At 40.0% G+C, this 19,209-nt stretch overlaps 1 protein-coding gene and 1 long non-coding RNA gene across 2 annotated transcripts; one reads left to right on the plus strand and one right to left on the minus strand.

Annotated features, from left to right (window-relative positions):
* Positions 1-3,098: 3,098 nt before the first annotated feature.
* LOC111376393 (sugar transport protein 5-like) lies at positions 3,099-11,773 on the plus strand. Its single transcript, XM_022999352.1, is given in 6 exon segments — positions 3,099-5,091; positions 6,197-6,513; positions 6,516-6,530; positions 7,396-7,969; positions 11,157-11,222; positions 11,361-11,773. Coding segments are annotated over 6 exon segments (1,407 nt in total). The 5' UTR covers positions 3,099-5,069.
* Positions 8,276-11,083, minus strand: LOC111376394. Its single transcript, XR_002699469.1, has 3 exons — positions 10,638-11,083; positions 9,616-9,791; positions 8,276-8,612 (listed from the first exon to the last, which is right to left on the minus strand). It is a non-coding gene; the product is annotated as an uncharacterized LOC111376394 (long non-coding RNA).
* Positions 11,774-19,209: the final 7,436 nt, after the last annotated feature.

Raw genomic sequence — 19,209 nt, forward strand, 5'->3', positions numbered from 1 at the left:
CAGAGAATAGACTGCAACTGCTAGAGTTTCTCTTTTGTGCCAGCAAGAATAATGAAAATCTTATGGACCTCAAACCCTAGCTATGTATATATATAAACCCAAACGGACCCGATCCGGTCTGGTTCAATATTTAATTAATCCAATTAATTAAACCTGGTCCGTGAATTAATTAATCCAATTAATTAATTCGGGAATATAAATAACAAATTCAATTAATTAATTTATCCAACGATTGTTAAATTAACCAATTGGCAATTTGCAATTTTCCAATTCTCTTTTGTGTGCGACCCATTAGGTTCCCGACCACGATGCCTAACGTCGTGAAATATTATTTTGATCTAATCAAAATTGATAAATTAATACACCCTTTTAATTTATCGTCAATTCACACTCGCCGTCCCTGATTGACATCTAGCAATGTGTCAGGGCAATACATGTGACGAGAAATGTCACGTAGTATGACAAAGTCAAATTCGTTCGTTTACCGTGTAACTATTATCCCTCCGTCAATACGATCCGATCAATTACGAGATATGGAATTGTGTCAATCTCGATCGTTGATCATATCTTTCACTCCACTATAAAGTCAATATAAATCGAAAACTCCTTTTCGACTTATGAGTACACCTTGGCCAAGGATTTCATCATCGACTTAATTGAATGAAACGCAGATCATAATCTCCTACTATCTAAGAGTGACAAATCCTTTATTGATTAATCACAACCTTCATACGATTCTTGACGTACCCGAACGATGTCGTATTAGCGGCCCCTTTCAGAGCAACATCCAACACCGCCAAAGTATGACTGTCCTCATATAAGGTACCATGACGACCTCAAGTCAAAGGACCAATTCCACTACCGAACGTTAGAGATTAGCCACTGACACTTGGATAGTTATCCATGTGGAATCTCTTAGCGGGTCTCCAATGTTTTGTTCTTTAACAAAATATTCACGTGTTCATTTAAGTGTCACCACACTTTAACTCGTGAGATCAGCTACTTACTTCACAAGTAAGAAATGCCACACGTGATGGTCTAACTGTATTAACGATATCCGTATCTCGTTATTACTTACGACCATGGTTTATTCAAGATCCAATTATATGTAATTTGTATCTCACAATCACAACTCCTTGTGATTAACAGATTACCTAAAAATTGGATCTTCGGATTCTATTATTTAATATTATTTATCACAAAATTAATTTAAATAAGTAATAGATCTCGCCAAAATCAAATGCATTAAATATATTAAAAGCGTTTACAACCTAAATCGATTGGATCTAGGGCATAACACTTACAGAAGCAACTACAGAGACTACTATAATGGAGCAAACCAAGCCTGAAATTTCATTGCACGCGCTAATTGGGTGGACAGTTTCCAAAACTCTGAGAGTCACAGCAAAGATTGGACCTCATGAGTTTAGTGTACTTATTGACAGGGGATCAACCCATAATTTTATCAGTGAAAAAGTGGCCAGCTTGCTTCGGTTACCTGTTATTCCAACTAGAGCTTTCACCGTACGAGTTGCTAATGGAAGCCAACTTCAATGTGAAGGACGGTTCGAACACGTCTATATTCTCCTGCAGGGTATCTGTTTTTCACTCACTTTCTATTTCTTACCATTAACTGGATTAGATTTGGCGTTGGGAGTACAATGGTTGGAATTGCTTGGCTTTGTTATATGCAATTGGAAGGAGATGACAGTGGACTTTGAATGGGAGAATCAAGCCTGTAGGTTACAACGGACGAACACCCCAACAATTCAAGCAGCATCACTCAGAGTCGTTTCCATAGAGATGCGACAAGGAAGCACTGCATTTGCGATGTGTTTGCAGACAATGGAATGGATGATTAGCTAGATTGTCCAACCAGATTTACAGAATATAATAGATGAATCAACTACCCCCAACCAGAGAAGTGGATCATCATAGACCACTGAAAGGAGCACAACCTGTTAATGTGAGGCCATATAGCAAGTCTATTTTTGGGCACGAAGAGTTGGAGTACTTGGGCCATAACGTCACTTCACAAGGAGTTCGGGTGGACCAAAATAAAATAAAGGCAATGATGGATAGGCCTTGACCTACTAATATATCTGACTTACATGGTTTTTTGGGGCTCACTGGTTACTACAGGAAGTTTGTTTGTAACTAAGGGGTGATGGCTCGACCACTAACTAATCTGCTAAAAAAGGGTCAGTTTGGTTGGAGTGAGGAAGTAGAGGTTGAATTCCATTCTCTCAAACAGGCCATGACAACAACACCTACACTTGCCATGCCGAACTTTAAAGGGCCATTTACCATTGAAACTGATGCCTCAGGTAGTGGGATTGGTGCTGTCCTATCACAACAGGGAAAGCCAATTGCTTTTATGAGTAGAGCTCTGGGAGTATCCAAACTATCCTGGTCCATTTATGCTAAGGAGATGCTAGCCATTATAGAAGCAATACGAACGTGGAGGCCATATTTGCCTGGAGGGAAATTTTTCATTTAAACGGATTAGCGAAGCCTTAAATATTTGTTAGAACAGTGGATAGTTCTCCAGAATAGCAAATGTTACGGAAGCTCTCTCAAAAGATCTTCAAACGGTGGTTTTCCAGGCTCAGTCCAACGTACCTTTCTTTACTAACAACCAATCCAATCGGCTCCAAACCACAATCAATTGATTCACCTTGGTTGCTATTCAATCTTACCCACGTAGGACAAGAAATGATGATGATTTATTGCCACAAAGGCTAAGAGAAGACACCACAAAGGTATAATATGAAAGAACCACTAATTGCACACGTTATACCAGCGTTCTGGACACCTTTTTTCTCACACAAAGGGGGGCAGCCGGGATTCCCTTGTTTTCTCTCAAAATCACACAATCATCATATCAAAGTGGTTAGGGTTATAGCCAAATATATACTATAGGGTTAGGCTCTAAGTTGGACCATTAAAAGGGTAAACGGGCCAAGATTCAAGCCATCCATAAGGAATACAATTGGGCCGAGTGTAGCTCATGGACTTGGTTGTTGGACTTATTTCATTCATTGGCCTATACCTATGAAATAATATTAACCCACGTTAACATCATGGCCCGTGATTTATTGGGTATAAAAAACGCAACAGCAAAAGTGGGTGGCAAAATTATTGGGCTATGATTATGAAATTTTATACCACCCCGGCAAGGAAAATTCGGCAGCAGATACGCTTTCACGGGTGGTAGATAGTCCTATTCTACATGCCTTATCCATACCGCAAGTTCGGATATGGGATAAAATTAAAACTATATCAGGTGACCATCCGTATATGCAACGGGTTTGCCAGCTAGCAAAGTCCAACCCAGGTGCTCCTTATATATGGCGTGATGGACTAGTATTTTATAAAAATCGAGTTGTAGTGCCTCCAAATTCATTTGTGGTGTCAAAGCTGATGCAAGAGTTTCATGATTCACAAATTGGTGGCCATTTAGGAGTTCTAAAGACTTACAAACGCATTGTACAACAGTTCTACTGGCCATCACTGTACAAAACCGTAAAGGAGTATGTGGCGGCTTGTGACATCTATCAAAAGTCCACGGCTGAAACGCTCTCTCCTGCAGGTCTTCTCCAACCACTACCCATTCCATGTCAAGTGTGGGAGAATATCACTTTGGATTTTATTGAAGGATTGCCTATATCACATGGTAAAGATATCATTCTGGGAGTAGTGGACAGACTAAGTAAGTATGCTCACTTCCTTACTTTAGCTCACCCATTTACTGCCAAAACAGTAGCTGAAAGATTTGTTGACGGGGTAGTGAAACTTCACGGTATGCCAAGGTCTACTGTTAGTGATCGTGATCCGATTTTTCTCAGTAAATTTTGGCAAGAATTTTTTAAGCTTTCAGGAACCCATTGAAAATGAGTGCAGCATACCATCCCCAAACAGATGGCCAATCGGAAGTGACCAATAGGTGTGTGGAACAATATTTACGCTGCTTTGTATACCAGCAAACTCGTAAATGGAGTGATCTCATCCCATGGGCTGAATTTTGGTACAACACCGCCTACCACGCATCTGCAGGGATGACTCCTTTTCAAGCCCTCTATGGTCGGCTGTCTCCTGCAATCCCATATTATCAGAAGGGAACAACGCTCGTCAATGAGGTCGATCAAAGTCTTTCCTCGCGGGATGCCTTACTCAATCAATTGAAAAACAATTTGCTTGTCGGTAGTAATCGTATGAGGCAGGCAGCGGATAAGAAATGACGTGATATCGAGTTTCAAGTTGGCGACCTTGTCTATCTTAAGTTACATCGTTATCGCTAGCACTTAGTTTTCAAAAGAGCTTATCACAAACTTGCTAGCCGATTTTATGGGCCTATAAAGTGGAGCAACGTGTGGGAAAGGTGGCATACGAGCTGCAGTTGCCGGAAGGAGCTCGTATTCACCCTATATTTCATGTCTCCTTACTTAAAAAAGAAGCTGGGTACTCCTTGTGCTGTCAACAACAAACTACCACCCATTTCTGAGGATGGCATTGTTGAGCTAAAACCCGAGTCAATCTTGGAGACGCGCCAGGTTGAAAAAGGGAAGAAGTTTGTTGAAGAAAGCCTAGTTAAGTGGCTTCGTCTTCCAGCAGAGGAAGCTACCTGGGAAGATACTCAGGAGCTGATTAACCAGTTCAAGGATGTGGACCTCGAGGACAAGAGTCCACTTCGACGGGGAGGTAATGATAAGCCATGGCAATCTAGGCAATCTCAACGCATGCGCAAGAAGACCCGCAGGTACGTGGAACCTTTTAAAGTGCATTTTCTAATCTACCTCATCCATTTTAATTTAACATTCAATTAGTTCGATCTAAAATCAAGTTCTAAAGACATTTATTCTCCTGTATGAAATTTATTCGAACTATACTTTATGAAATTTTCATGAATCTTTATTGGCATTAAACTACTGCCCCGTTGTTTTCTTCTTTGAGGATAAGCTGTAAGATCCCTCTTAGGACTGAAACCTCCAGACTCCAGAGAGAGTGGGTGTGATCATACTCCTCTAAATGTCTACATCTCCCAGCTGTTCTCTTTCCTGGGCATTTTCATGTCGATGGTGCGTCCAAAAGGTACAAGACAAAAATTCCCTACAATTACATTGTAGTACTAGAGCAATTAAAGAGATGTGGCACAGCTTGGTAGTGCGTTTGAAATATAAGAGTTTAAGTACACCTTGAAAAGGGCAAAAAAATGGTTACCTGGAAAGTTTCGTGGCATCACACACAAACAAAGACAAAAAGGAAAGGAAAGGAAAGGAAAATAAAATCAACTTGTTATTGCTTTTGTTTGGTTCCAAGCAATCATCATTGAAAATGGTTCATTAATGTAGGGCTTGTTTCACTAAAGATCACAGTTTATCCATTTTTTTTGTTTTTATAGTGGACGCCGTCTAGTTGATAAATAGCTTTAATTTAATCAGCAATTGCAAATTAGAGTTGTCTCCTTGCCTTATTGAAAATTAATCAATGGACTGTTCACACAACCTAACATTTTCTTAAGAGGAAATTACTGTGACACTCCTAAATTGTTTGATTATCACAGTGACATCTTAAACCACTGATATAGTAAAAAACAAATATGCAGTCCTTTAGCAAACCTTTTTGATAGTTTTATAATACTTTCTTGATAGAAATGACTTATGATGACTACACCAGCTTGTATGATGAAAATGAGTAAAATATTTAGGATTTTTCCATTTGTACGTTCTTGGATTACATTATTGTTGACATTCCCTTTGTCTTTAAAAAAATGTATAGGAGGGAAAACACACACACACACACATGATAGTTTGTCATGTCGCAAACTATCAAACTTGATGTACACCAACAAGATTAAAGTATTTATCACAATGTCAATGATATACTTAGAACCCACGGATTTCGCCCAATTCTAAAACTATGTAAACCGTTTCCTATAAAATTTTATGCTACCTAGGCCACACAATACTTTAGCCCGTGTTTTTCTACCAATATTTAAATATATTTTTTCTCAAATTCATTTTTAACCATACATTCTTACAATAAAATATTTTGCACGTAAATCCAAATTTTTTCCCTACTTTTAACCATGCATTCGTCAAAAATTCATTATTCCAAAATCCATTTTCCTACTTTAATGGTAGACAAATGGGTGTTTAATTTGATCTTCAATTTAGATTAATGTCTATCTTTTCAGTCAATTACATTATAGGTGGTGTCACAACGAGGCCTTTTCTTGAGAAATTCTTCCCTTCAATACTAAAGAATGCAGCTGGGGCTGAAACAAATGTGTACTGTGCGTATGACAGCCAGATTCTTACGTCCTTCACATCTTCACTCTGTATAGCCGGACTAGCTGCCTCCCTTGTCGCCAGTCGCTTCACGGCAGCTTTAGGCCATAGAAACATCATGGTATTAGGTGGTCGTAATTTCTTTGCAGGTGTAGCTATCAATGGCGCTGCTGAGAATATTACTATTCTCATTTTGGGCTGCATTTTGCTAGGATTTGGGGTTTGTTTTTTACCAACCAGGTACCACTTATGATTTGAATTTTTACTGGTATTATTGATGGGCCAAGTGTTGGCTTTTAATTTGTTCGTTTTGGAATCCTTGCTTGTTTATGAAATGAACCTCCTTATATTGGCAAACCAATGGTCATTACCAACCAGAAATATTTTTTTTAGTGGCCGTATCCTGAACCAACTAGTCTAAAAATTTAAAAGGTCTTGAACTTACCAATCCTGCATGCTGCCACTTCTGCATGTTACAATACTATATTGAACCACCAAACTTTAAAGCTCCAAGTCTTTAGACACATGCTACATTACTTTGTTTATTTAAATCATGTCTTCGATCTAAGACTTCTATTTCTGAAAACAAGTATCAAATTATATGTTAGAAATAATTTGCTGAGACAATTCCTACGCCTTCCAAAGAGTTTTGGATTGCTATCTTGATTGATTATATGCTGAGAGAATTCCTGATGAGGACATCTATTATTATTTATTTCTAGTTGGTCTTTATTTTGTTTTAGATTCTTATTTATGTAATTGGGTTTGTATTGGCCCAAACTCGTTCTAGTTAGGGGTTTTTTTATTATTTATTTATTTATATAAATCTAATTTTCCATATAATTTTGACAGTTGATGATTGAATAAAACTATTTTGGTGGCTTGTGAAAATTTTCTCCATTTTCTCCATCTTTCTTCTATTGATTCTTCTTCTACCCCCGTCCTTCCCTAATTGATTCCCTCCTCTATAGATTTGTTCTCATTTTCAATTAATTGTTCCAATTGGTGTTGTATAAATTCCTATGACCTCCCATTTTATCAGTAGTAATTTCTCACATTAATAATCTTAATAAAATTGACAATTATTCGAAATTGTCCCATGAAGGGTACTCCTGTTTACCTCTCGAAAATGGCTCCACCGAAATGGCAGGGTGCATTCAATACCGGCTTCCAATTCTTTATAGGCATTAGTGTAGTGGCAGCAAATTGCATAAACTACGACACCGCCAGCTTGCATTTGGGGTGGCGCATCTACTTTGGCCTTGCCATGATACTGGCTGCTGTCATGATATTGGGCGCTTCCCTAATCTCAGACACACCTAGTAGCCTTGTGGAGCGGAGCAAAATTGAACAAGCCTGAAAATCTCTAGTGAAATTCCATGGATTTGAACCCAAATCCGATCCCAACATTGAAAATGAACTAGTTGAACTAATCAAGTGCAGTGAAATTGCAAAAGCCATAAATCAAGAACCATTTGTTACTATATTGGAGAGACAATATAGACCTCATCTAGTGATGGCGATTGTCATAACATTTTTCCAGCAAGTAACTGGAATCAATAACATTGCATTCTACACCCTGGTGTTATTTCAATCAGTTGATTTTGGAAGTGATTCAGCTTTGATTGACGCCATAATTCTAAGGTTAGTTAACCTCGAATCAATTCTTGTCACTACAACAAAATTTACTTTTTAAGGCGTACATGCACATGCTGCATAATTCTATGTCATATATGCTCGCATCCTTTTACGGCATGCAATGCTCGCCATAAATAAAGGAAAGCATGTCGTTAATGCATTTTTCAAAGCATGCAAATACTCAGTTCTTTTACGGTGTGCACTTACACGCCATAAATACACTTCTTTCATGATGTGCACTTGCACGCCGTAAATGTGAATTTCATTTTTTTAAAATATTTATTTATTTACTTACAAACAAGCTTATAATAATTAATAATTAAAAGAACTACATATACCAACACATATAATATAATCATGTTTTCCATAATTTCAATAAATAATAGTATTAAGTGCAATCAAATACAATATACCAAAAATGTAGGGTTAATCTAAATGATTACTAAGAACATCATTAGCCTATTCAAAAAGTTGATGTCAATATACCAAAAGTATCGATTACCACTCCAAAAATAATTTATTAAAATAGTACAAAATATCGACCCATATTGAAGACATCCCACAATCATGGTGATCTCTTGTTGGCAAGTAAGCATTGGACCAGTTTTGCAGCTTGTGACAGGGTCAGTGGATACCAGATCGCGGATGCCATAGCTTTATTTTAGTTTGTGAGGCTGAGGAGTCCTGAAATAAAAAATAAAGAGAAAAAGTAACTGATCATGGTGTACCTTTTTAAAATAAATACCAAGTGACAAACATCAAGTCCAGTTCCTAACAAAGCAAAGAAATAAAGCTATCAACATCAAATTCATATTCTCGGAGTGTCATCATGAAAAGTTTTAACATGAATAATCAATTTTAATAAGCAAGCTTTTGCAATGCCATGAGATTTATTTGCTTGCGAACCAATCTATTTTGAAAACACAGCAGCATATTGCCCTTAAAGAGGAAGATAGGCCAAGTTAGGAAGTTCATATTTAAACAGGAAGTTTAACTTTTGAAACTTCAAAAAATTAAGCAGCAAATATTCCAATTAAGTTTTTGACTTATCACTGCCCAAGGATCACTCGACTAAATAAAGAATAATGCATACACAATGATTTGCAAAATGTACATAAATTCAGTTGGCTTGGCAGTGCTAATTATTGAAATTTTCAAATCATCCATAGTGATCAGAGCTACAACTTTTAACCGAACACAAACAAGCAAACAATTTTCATTTATATTCGTGGCTCATTTGGTAGATCAAAAAAAAAAAAAAAAAAAAAAAAGGCAAAGAAAAAAAAAAAAAAAAAAAAAAAAAAAAAAAAATAAATTCTCCCTTTTTTTTTTTTTTTCGGGCTCACGAAAATATTGAATTACAACATTTAGTCGTTAAGAAATTCAATATTAAATAAATTTTATACATTTATAACAAATTATAAATCAAATCGATATTTTCTTTTACGTTAATGAAGGAATATAATTAAAAGAATATGTCTAACTTCAAGATAATGCAAAAATAAAAAAAGCATACTCTTAAAAAAAAATCACAGCAATACAGATGAATGAACAAACATAATAAACATTATACAAAGAAAAAAAAAAGCTATGAAAAACAAAAGAAGCCTTTGAAAAAAAAAAAAAAAAAAAGAGGCTACCAGGAATATTAAGTGAAACATGAACGGAACAGGCAAAAATAACGTACCAGAAGTAAATCCATATGTAGCCAACAAAGCTTTATTTACAATAATAAGTCCAACAGAAGTAACGATATTGAACATCGAAGCATCAACATCAAGAGCCGGTTTTTGGTCATCCTTGCCTGTCAGAGGCATATTCTTCCACTGCTTTAAAAGAGACTAGATTGCTAATGATCTTCAGCTTCAGGAAACGACAAATATCAGATCAATTTAGAGCTGGAACAAGATCATTAGGTCCTAAATCTATTTCTCTATTGACTAACAAAGTGAATTCCCAGACAATTTTTCAGTGTCAATATTATACTGACCAAGATATATAATACCACATAAGCATAGTTTCGCCAAAATTGAACGACAAGTCCACAGTTATCGAAGGTCTATCACATCTCACAAAAAGTTATCCCCTCTATGTATTGACCATATGACAAAAGGAAAAACTAAATTTCCCAGTTAGTGGAGTTGATTGAAATCCTTTAAATGTTTGATACACTAATTACATATTCACCCATCACATATTTAATCTTGCATATAAGAAATGATCGAAATAAAACGTCAATTATTCAGGTTAAGTATAAATATAACAATAAAACAGCTAGTACTGTCGTCCAAGAAGTTATAATTCAATCTATCCATATAAAATCCCCTATTTCCATCACAGATCCCCTAAAAACACACTTCAATGATCATGATAATGCTCAAAATCCAAAAACCCAAAAATTAAATCAACCAAAACAAGCAAAAAGATTTCCAATAGTTACATGTCTAACAAAATTCTATCAAATTCGCTGCACCCAGAAGGAAAAGATAAAAATTAACACATGTAACTATATAGAGCCCAATCTTAAACTCAATCTTCCAAATATCATACACAATCATAGACTTGCATCACTCGATTTCAGACAACAATTCACGCAAATGGGTTTTCTTAATGTCCTCAACATGTGCGTGAAAATGCACAAGTACACCACATAAATAGACACAGCTAAATCAAATCGAAAAATGCCAAGAGTTGAAATTTTGAATTTACCGTCAAATCCTTCCACGGTTCGGTTTCAAAGATTAGAGAAGATGAAGCCATCTACCAGGATTTCAACGCCATTTCACAGATGAAACTATAAATTAAAAGGCTAATACAGGTTTGTACAGGGGCGGAACTGCAAGGCCTGGCCTGCAACAGATCTCGCGATCGAGAAGATTGAATGGCAGAGATTGAGAAGACTGGCCGTGTAGTGTCGTCGTCTAATCGTGAATCGTCCCAGAGCTGAGACGCCTGGCAAAGTCGTGGAAAGGCGGAGTTGACGTAGCGGTGGTGGATGAAATGCCACGTTTTAGGGCATTGTAAACTTTCAAATTTTTTACAGTGAACACTAAAAGCATGCCGTAAATGCTCGTTCAATACGGCGTGCAGAGGATGTACATCGTAAATATTTTAACTAATTAATCTTTTACGGCATACATATAGCGGATGCCATAAATAGTCTCTTTTTACGACTTGCCATAAGTGAATGCCGGAAAAATTTGCTTTTGTTGTTGTGTGTGTTCACTTGCCTTGTTGATCGGTATGGTCGAAGATTTCTATTCATTGAGGGCGGGACTCAAATGTTCATTTGTCGAGGACATTTTTCATATCTATCGTACTATCTACTCATATAGAGTGTTTAGTATTACGTATCAAACATGTTTGCAGTATCTATACGTTTATTGATATTATTATACAAAAATTGACAATTAAATTCTTGTCGTTTTGGAAAGGTCTCGACTGCTTGTGTACTAGCTGATGTAACGGGTGTGTCAGCAACAAGACATACATCGAAGGAATACGTAGCATTGATACTTGCTTTGATGTGCCTTTACGTGTTTGGATTTGGTTGGTCATGGGGGCCTTTAAGTTGGCTAATTCTAAGTGAAATATTCCCAGTGAAAATCAAAACGACGGGGCAAAGTATAAGTGTAGCGGTAAATTTGGATGTTGCATTCGTGCTTTCGTATACATTCTTGACCATGCTATGCCACTTCAAGTATGGAGAATTCTTGTTTAACGTGGGCTGGCTTGCTACAATGACCATTTTTGTCGGGATTTTTGTGCCAGAGACAAAAGGGGTTTTGTTGAACTCAATGCATCAAGTGTGGGAACAACACTGGTTTTGGAGCAAGTTTGTCTAAAGACTTTGCCCTAAGGTTTCCTTTTAACGAGGAAAGTCTAAGCATGTTATATAATACAAGGTTTCTCCTTATTTTGTATGAACATTAATTCACATTCATAGGGTCTGCATGCTAATCACTAATTTTGAATGAATAAGATTTTAACTTTTTTTTTTATCGGAAACCTGAAGGAAAATTGTTCTCATGGTCCTCAACCTTCAAAGTCGTTAGTACTTGACTTCTCTTTTATGTTTACAAAAAATAACCAATAATCCCATAATAAAAAGTTTATGAAGAAGGTATAAGACCAATATATATATATTAGAAAGGAAAAACCACACTAAAAAAGAGCAATACTATTTATTTCCAGCCGGATCAACCACATATCATGTGGTTTTAACTGATAAGACCAACTAAGTGAGTCTCGTATCTACACATTTAATTGTTCTTATCATTTCACCTCACATCACTGCCAATTCATATGGGATGTGTTAGGACCGCATTTTATTTGAAGTAAATAAGAAAATAAAGAAATATTTTAGGTGCGTCCGACAAACCTACACCTCTCAAAGAGGTCTACATTTTCAAATACTGAATAACCAACATTCATTTTATTAATAACATTGGGTTTATATAGAGAATTACATGATAATTTTCTAAAACATAGGGAACATTTTCTACTTAAATTTAAATAATAGATAAAAAAAAAAACCTATTTTTGAATTATTCAAAATAACATAAATAGAAGAATCAAAACAAAATACTAACTAAAATAGAAAAAGGATTTCGTAATGGGATGATTCTAGCTGGGGACAAATAAAGATAAGTGGAAACAATAAAAATAGGGAGCCGCTATTTCCACCACAATTTTTACAAATCTATCCCACTCTAAGCTCATCCTACCAAAATTTAAATTTTATGAAATGTAGTATATTCATCCACGTTTATTCCAACTTTAACCTTGTTTTAAATCCATTCATTTAAACACTATATATCCACATTAATTACTTTTATATATCCATCCCATCTATCCCTATTATAATTTTAAAATTTAACAATGACTACATTTATCCCGAATACTTCAACCTTGTTTTAATCACTTTAATATCCGCATTAAAATGTATTCTATTCATTTCTTTGTTCCTTCCCCACTTTTTTTTGCAATAAAAAAAATCCAAATTGAAAATTCAGAATCCATAATTAAGTAAGTCCCAATCAGATTTTAGCATAAGTTGTAAAATATATAACATGTGCCATTTTTTACTGTCCTAGGGTCAACACTTGGCGAGCATTTGAAGAAAAAATTTGACGATTACTGTTACGTGTTTGCACACTTGGGCAACCCACCGGGGCCCACAGCCAATTCATGCCGAAACATGTGGCACTCAAGCCGAGGTGATTTGCATAGCCAAGACCCATAAGTCGAGCTCCACAAAAGCCCCGACCCATATATACTGGGGCCCATCTATCATTGCTTCTTGAGGAGCTTCCAAAGCCCATATGTCGAGGCCCTTTGAAGGTGGACGAGGCCCTATTGGCCAAAGCTTTGTAGTCGAAACACAAAGCAACATCTTCCTTAGACACTTCTCCCAAGAGATCCTCTGCACAAAGATCTTACTAGAATGATTGATAGAACATTTGTCATGAGTGTAAATGTTAAGTCTTATCATTAGTAGAGGCGGCTCTGCCAATCACTAAATGTATAGCAGGCTAGGTACGGCTGATGCCTACAATTTAACATGTAAATTAACCGGATGAGGCCACGTGTACCCCGAACCAAAGGTCACGATCTAACTTGTGACACTATAAATATTCCCTCATGTACCCCATACAAAAGCCAATGCAAAAATCAATACAAGAAACCATACTTTACTCAACTCTCTCTTTCTTATTACCTTGCAACACAATACGAATCTACTCATATTTACATACACATTTCCAAACATCGATTGGTAATTATTGTACAATCGGTTAACGAACATCCCGTCGAATTCCAAACGTTCTCGTCCCGCACCGTTGAGCTATTCACATGCCCTTGATCTGTCCGTTTTAGACTGTCCACGTGTCCTTAGCGTGTTAGACTTTCGCTCACGTGTGTGCGGGTAGGTCCGGCATCTGTTGGCAACATTTTCTGGGGTGAACAGATTGGCGCCTTCTGTGGGAAGTTATACCATAACCACAAGCAACCTTGGGTGAAAGCTTATTAAAGAGGAACATTTGGGCGTCCCTCTTAAAAAAGGATTTGTTCTTGAAAAAGAACAAGAGGAAGCCCCACGACTTAGCAAAAATCTGAAGGGTAAGATGCAAAGAAAATGAGTTCAAACGAAGATACACCCCCCAGGAGGGTAAGAGAAAATGCTAATGTGCCCCCTCAAGCAGCTGCCTCGGCATAGACTCCACCACAACCATAGAAGAGGTGGAATGCGTGCGACGGCTCGGCTGTCAAGAGAAATGACCGCCATGGCAGCTAATATGAGGGACATTGCTAGCCAACACATGGCTATGAGGGAACTTATGGCCCAAATGCTGGGCCAGAGAGGCATCCCTATTCCTCCATACGCCCCTCAAGGGCACTACCAGCAAGAAGATGAAGTTCAAAGCTGTAGGGCTACCTCGTCGGACTATAGCCGAGGTAGAAGCCCATTTGAAAGGGAAGTGGAAGTTGATGTTTCCTCCAACTACGCCTCTGGCCGACCCACTGAGGTCCCTTTGAACCATGATAACTTCCCACCTTCGTATGAGCAAGAGCAAAAATATAGGAGGTCAGGCAGTGTATTTGACAGAATTAGCCCCGTTGAACCGAGGCTCAGACAACAACATCACGAGCCTTGGACAAGGCCACCGCCTCCACCTCCAATGCCTCAACAACCGGAAGGAAGGCCTAAAAATGTCCCCCATGCTACTCCGCCTAGAAATAAGTGCCAAAGGAGGGAGGAAGAGTTAGGAACAGTCCCGAAACATCTCACCAACAACCAAGGTATGAGGCTGAAGAAAACGATTCTAATGAGCAGCAGAGGTCCTGTGACTTGGACGATGACGATGAAAACCTGCCATTCTCAAGGGAACTAAGGAGCGCCCAGGCCTTGAACCACTATGTTATGCCAAAGTATGATGGAAGAGGTGACCTAGAGAAGCACCTGAATGCTTACAAAACTCACATGAGCCTAAGGGGCGCCACCCCAGCTGTGAAATGCAGAGCTTTCCACTTAACACTTAGCGGTGCAGCTGAAATTTGGTATAGTAGGTTACCACCTGGGAGCATAAAAAGTTGGCCCGAATTCAAGACGACCTTCTTGAAGAGGTTCGTTGTGAGCAAAGAGGGAGAGGCCCCCATCCAACGTGTCCAAGACATGAGGCAGACACATGGAGAGTCCCTAAAAAGCATCCTATCACGTTTTACCAATGAGATGACATATTGTGTGCAAGTCACCAACCGTGAGGCGTTATCTACATTGAGAGAAGGTCTGAACATGAACACCATGTTCTGGAAGGACATGCAAAATCAAGATCCCGCCACCTATGATGCCCTACTCGAGATGATGAGACGGGAGATCATCAATAAAGAATTGATTGAGCATAGGAACAGGGCAAATAGAGGCCTTCCACCTCCTCAAAGGTAGCGTGCTAGAGGGTCGACCTCCACTTGATGGACTACCAAATGAACCAAGCTGGAAATGAGAGTTCTAGGCAAGCACTTGCCACGGCCACTCTTAGCGTCGTTCCTACATTAGCATATGAGGATATCAACCCAGTCACTAACACCCAGCAGATGGGAACTCCGCAAGGACCCCGTAGGGGTAGAGGCTGAGGCCGGGGTTCGGGACCTAAAAATAGGTCAAATCAGAACCCACCTGGATACTGTGCATACCACCGGTCCTATGGACACAACATAGCAGATTGCCAAGACTATGCTCACCGCTCCCGGTAGGAACCCCCTAGGGACAGAAATGAATCACCCCAGGCAAACAGGCCCCCGCCTAGGTACGATAACGACATGGGCGTGAAGAGGCTGCTCCTCGTCAAAGGGATGTTTCTCCGCGATGAAGGGAGCGTGATGCAGAGAGGCCCAGGGAAGGGCGCAAACACTGAAGAAATCAACAAGCTCAGGATGAGACCCCTATCCACGAGGTGGATACCATTTTTGGAGGCCCATATGTAGGTGGTGAAAAGCGGAACGCTAAAAGGAATTATGCCCGTGAGGCCAAGCGCCTCCCGCTTACCAGCTATATTGTGGGCCACAGCTCTCGGAAGGATTGAGTTCCACCTATTGTCTTCACCCAAGAGGATACTGAAGGAGTTCACTACCCCCACTACGATGCACTTGTGGTAAGAGCAGTCATAGCTTGGAATGGGCTCAAACGAAAGTTAGTTGACAATGGTAGCTCCATCAACATTCTATTCGGATCCACCTTGGACAAGATGATACTGGACCATGAGTTAACATCCACCACCACTCCTTTGTACGGATTTACCAGAGATAGCATTACTCCGAGAGGAAAAATCACACTCGTGGTAGAGATGGGGGAGTCTCTCCAAACCACAATGAACTTCATGGAATTCCTCGTTGTCGACAATCGATCGGCCTACCACAGAGTATTGGGTAGGCCAACCCTAAAGAAATTGGGAGCCGTCACCTCCATCACCACCTATACATGAAATTCCCAACGAAAAATAGGGTGAAAACGGTGAGAGGTGATCAAAGAGGCTCGAGAGAGTGTTATCTAAGCTCCATCAGAAAGGTAGAGCCCCAGGACGTCCATGTGATTATCGCCGACATAGTCATGGTTGATGTCCCAGGTGATGCTCCTGCCGAACCGAAAGATGTCAGAATGATTGACGCACCACCCAATCCGGAAGTATTGGTCATCGATGAGATTGATCCCCACATAATTGAACAAGAACCTCAAGCATCGCCAATTGAGAAACTTGAGAGCTTCTCGGTAGACCCCTGAAACCCATCCAAATTGTTGAAGGTGGGCAAGGGCTTGTCCAGCAATTTGAAAGAAAAGCTTAAGGATTTCCTAAGTAGAAACCTCGATATCTTTGCTTGGAGGCATGAGGACATGGTAGGCATAGACCCCAAGGTCAGTTGCCACCACCTGAAAATTGATCCTAAGGTTGCCCTGCATAGATAAAAAAGGAGAGCCCTCAATCCTGAGAGGTACGAGACCCTGAAGGAAGAAGTTCAGAAGCTCATCCAAAATGGCTTCATCAGGGAGGACACCTATCCGAGGTAGGTCTCCAATCCAATTTTAGTGAAGAAACACAATGGCAAGTGGAGGGCGTGCATCGATTTCACTAACCTCAACTAAGCTTGCCCGAAGGACAGCTTTCCACTTCCAATGATTGACCAACTGGTAAACTCCACGGCTGTACACGAGTTATTGAGCTTCATGGACGCATACTCCGGCTACAACCAAATTTCCATGCACCTGACCGATGAGGAACACACATCTTTCATCACAGACCGAGGCCTTTACTGCTAGAAGATGATGCCCTTCGGGTTGAAAAACATCGGATCAACATATCAAAGGCTTGTCAACAAAATATTTGTGGACTTCATCGGCAAGACAATGGAGGTCTATGTAGACGACATGCTGGTAAAGAGTTTGAAAGCTAGGGACCACATAACGCACCTCAACAGCACCTTCCAAATCTTGAGAAGATATAGGATGAGGCTCAACCCCCTCAAGTGCGCCTTCGGAGTGGCCTCGGGCAAATTCTTAGAATACATGGTAAACTAACGCGGTATCGAAGCCAACCCTGAAAAGATTGAGGCCCTATGCAAGATGAGGTCCCTCCAAAAGCCAAAGAAGGTGCAAAGCTTGATTGGGCGAGTGGCCGCGCTTAGCCGCTTCGTTTCCAAAGCTACAGACAAATGCCTCCCATTTTTCAAAGTGCTAAAAGCTGGGAAGAGGTTCCAATAGAATGAGGAATGTGAAGAGGCCTTCCAGGGCCTGAAAAGGCACCTAGGGCACGCCCCCTCCTCTCCAAACTGAAGCCCGGTAAAATTCTACAGCTGTATCTAGCCGTCTCCAATGAGGCCATCAGTGCGGTTCTAATCTGAGAAGAGGAGACCACCCAACTCCCTGTTTACCGTACAAGTAAAGCACTCCTATCGCCGAAAACCCGCTACCTCGATATGGAGAAGCTCGCTTTGGCCCTGATCACGGCCTCCAAGAAATTGAGACCCTACTTCCAAGCCCACACCATCCACGTGCTGACAAACTTTCCCCTAAGGCAAGTACTCCAAAAGCCCAATGCCTCAGGAAGATTATTGAAATGGGCGGTGGAGCTAAGTGAATTTGGCCTCATGTTCAAGGCTAGGGTAGCCATCAAGGGCCAAGCCTTGGCTGACTTTGTGGCATAATTCGCCAACTTACCCGAGGTAGATGAAATCATGGAACAAGCCAAGCCCCCTATGTAAAATTTATTCGTTGATGGGTCGGCTGGGGACATCGGCTCAAGTGCCGGAGTTGTCCTCATCAGCCCGGAAGGTCACAAGCTGAACTCGACGGTGAGATTCGGATTCAAGGCCACCAACAACGTAGCAGAAGACGATGCATTTCTTGCAGGCCTTAGGTTAGCTAGAGAAATGCAAGTAAAAAGGCTACTCATCAGTAGTGACTCCCAGCTAGTCGTTAGCCAGGTCAACGGTAACTTCTCAGCCAGGGACAAAATAATGGCCTCCTACTTGAAAATGGTGATGAACCTCATCCCATCCTTTGAAAAGTTTGAGTTAATCTAGATCCCTCGCATCGAAAATGCACATGCGGATGCAATCTCCAAACTTGCAAGTAGCAAGGATTCTGAACTACTCACGGTGGTCCCTATAAAGCACCTCATCATGCCGTCAACCGAGGCCCCCAGTGTTATGTGGGTCGCTAGGACTCCTACCTGGATGCAGCCCATCATGGCATACCTCAAGGACCAGGTACTTCCCACTAACAAGCGTGAGGCCTACAACCTAAAGAGGAGGTCAGCCCATTTTCTCTTCATTGATGATGTACTCTATAAGAGGAGCTTCTCCTCTCCACTCTTACGATGCGTCGGGGGAGAAGAGGCTACCTACATATTAAGAGAAGTCTATGAAGGTGTGTACGGCAACCACTTTGGAGGTCTATCTTTGGTACAAAAAATACTGAGGCAAGGGTACTACTAGCCTACCTTGAAAAGAGACGCCCTCGAGTTTGTACAAAAATGCGACAAATGCCAACGATTCTCTCCTGTCCAAAGACAACCATCGCAAGATTTGACCGCGATCTCCAGCCTTTCTCGAAGTAGGGTGTGGACCTCATAGATCCTCTACCAAAAGGCAAAGGAGGTGCGAGCTTCGCCATTGTGGCATTTGATTACTTCACGAAGTGGGTCGAAGCTAAACCCCTGGCAAAAATTACAGAAGCCAACACTTCGAAGTTCTTGTGGAAGAATATCATATGTCAGTTCAGGATTCCCCA

This window comes from Olea europaea, unplaced genomic scaffold (assembly GCF_002742605.1).
Source record: "Olea europaea var. sylvestris unplaced genomic scaffold, O_europaea_v1 scaffold1500, whole genome shotgun sequence".
Lineage (NCBI taxonomy): Eukaryota > Viridiplantae > Streptophyta > Magnoliopsida > Lamiales > Oleaceae > Olea > Olea europaea.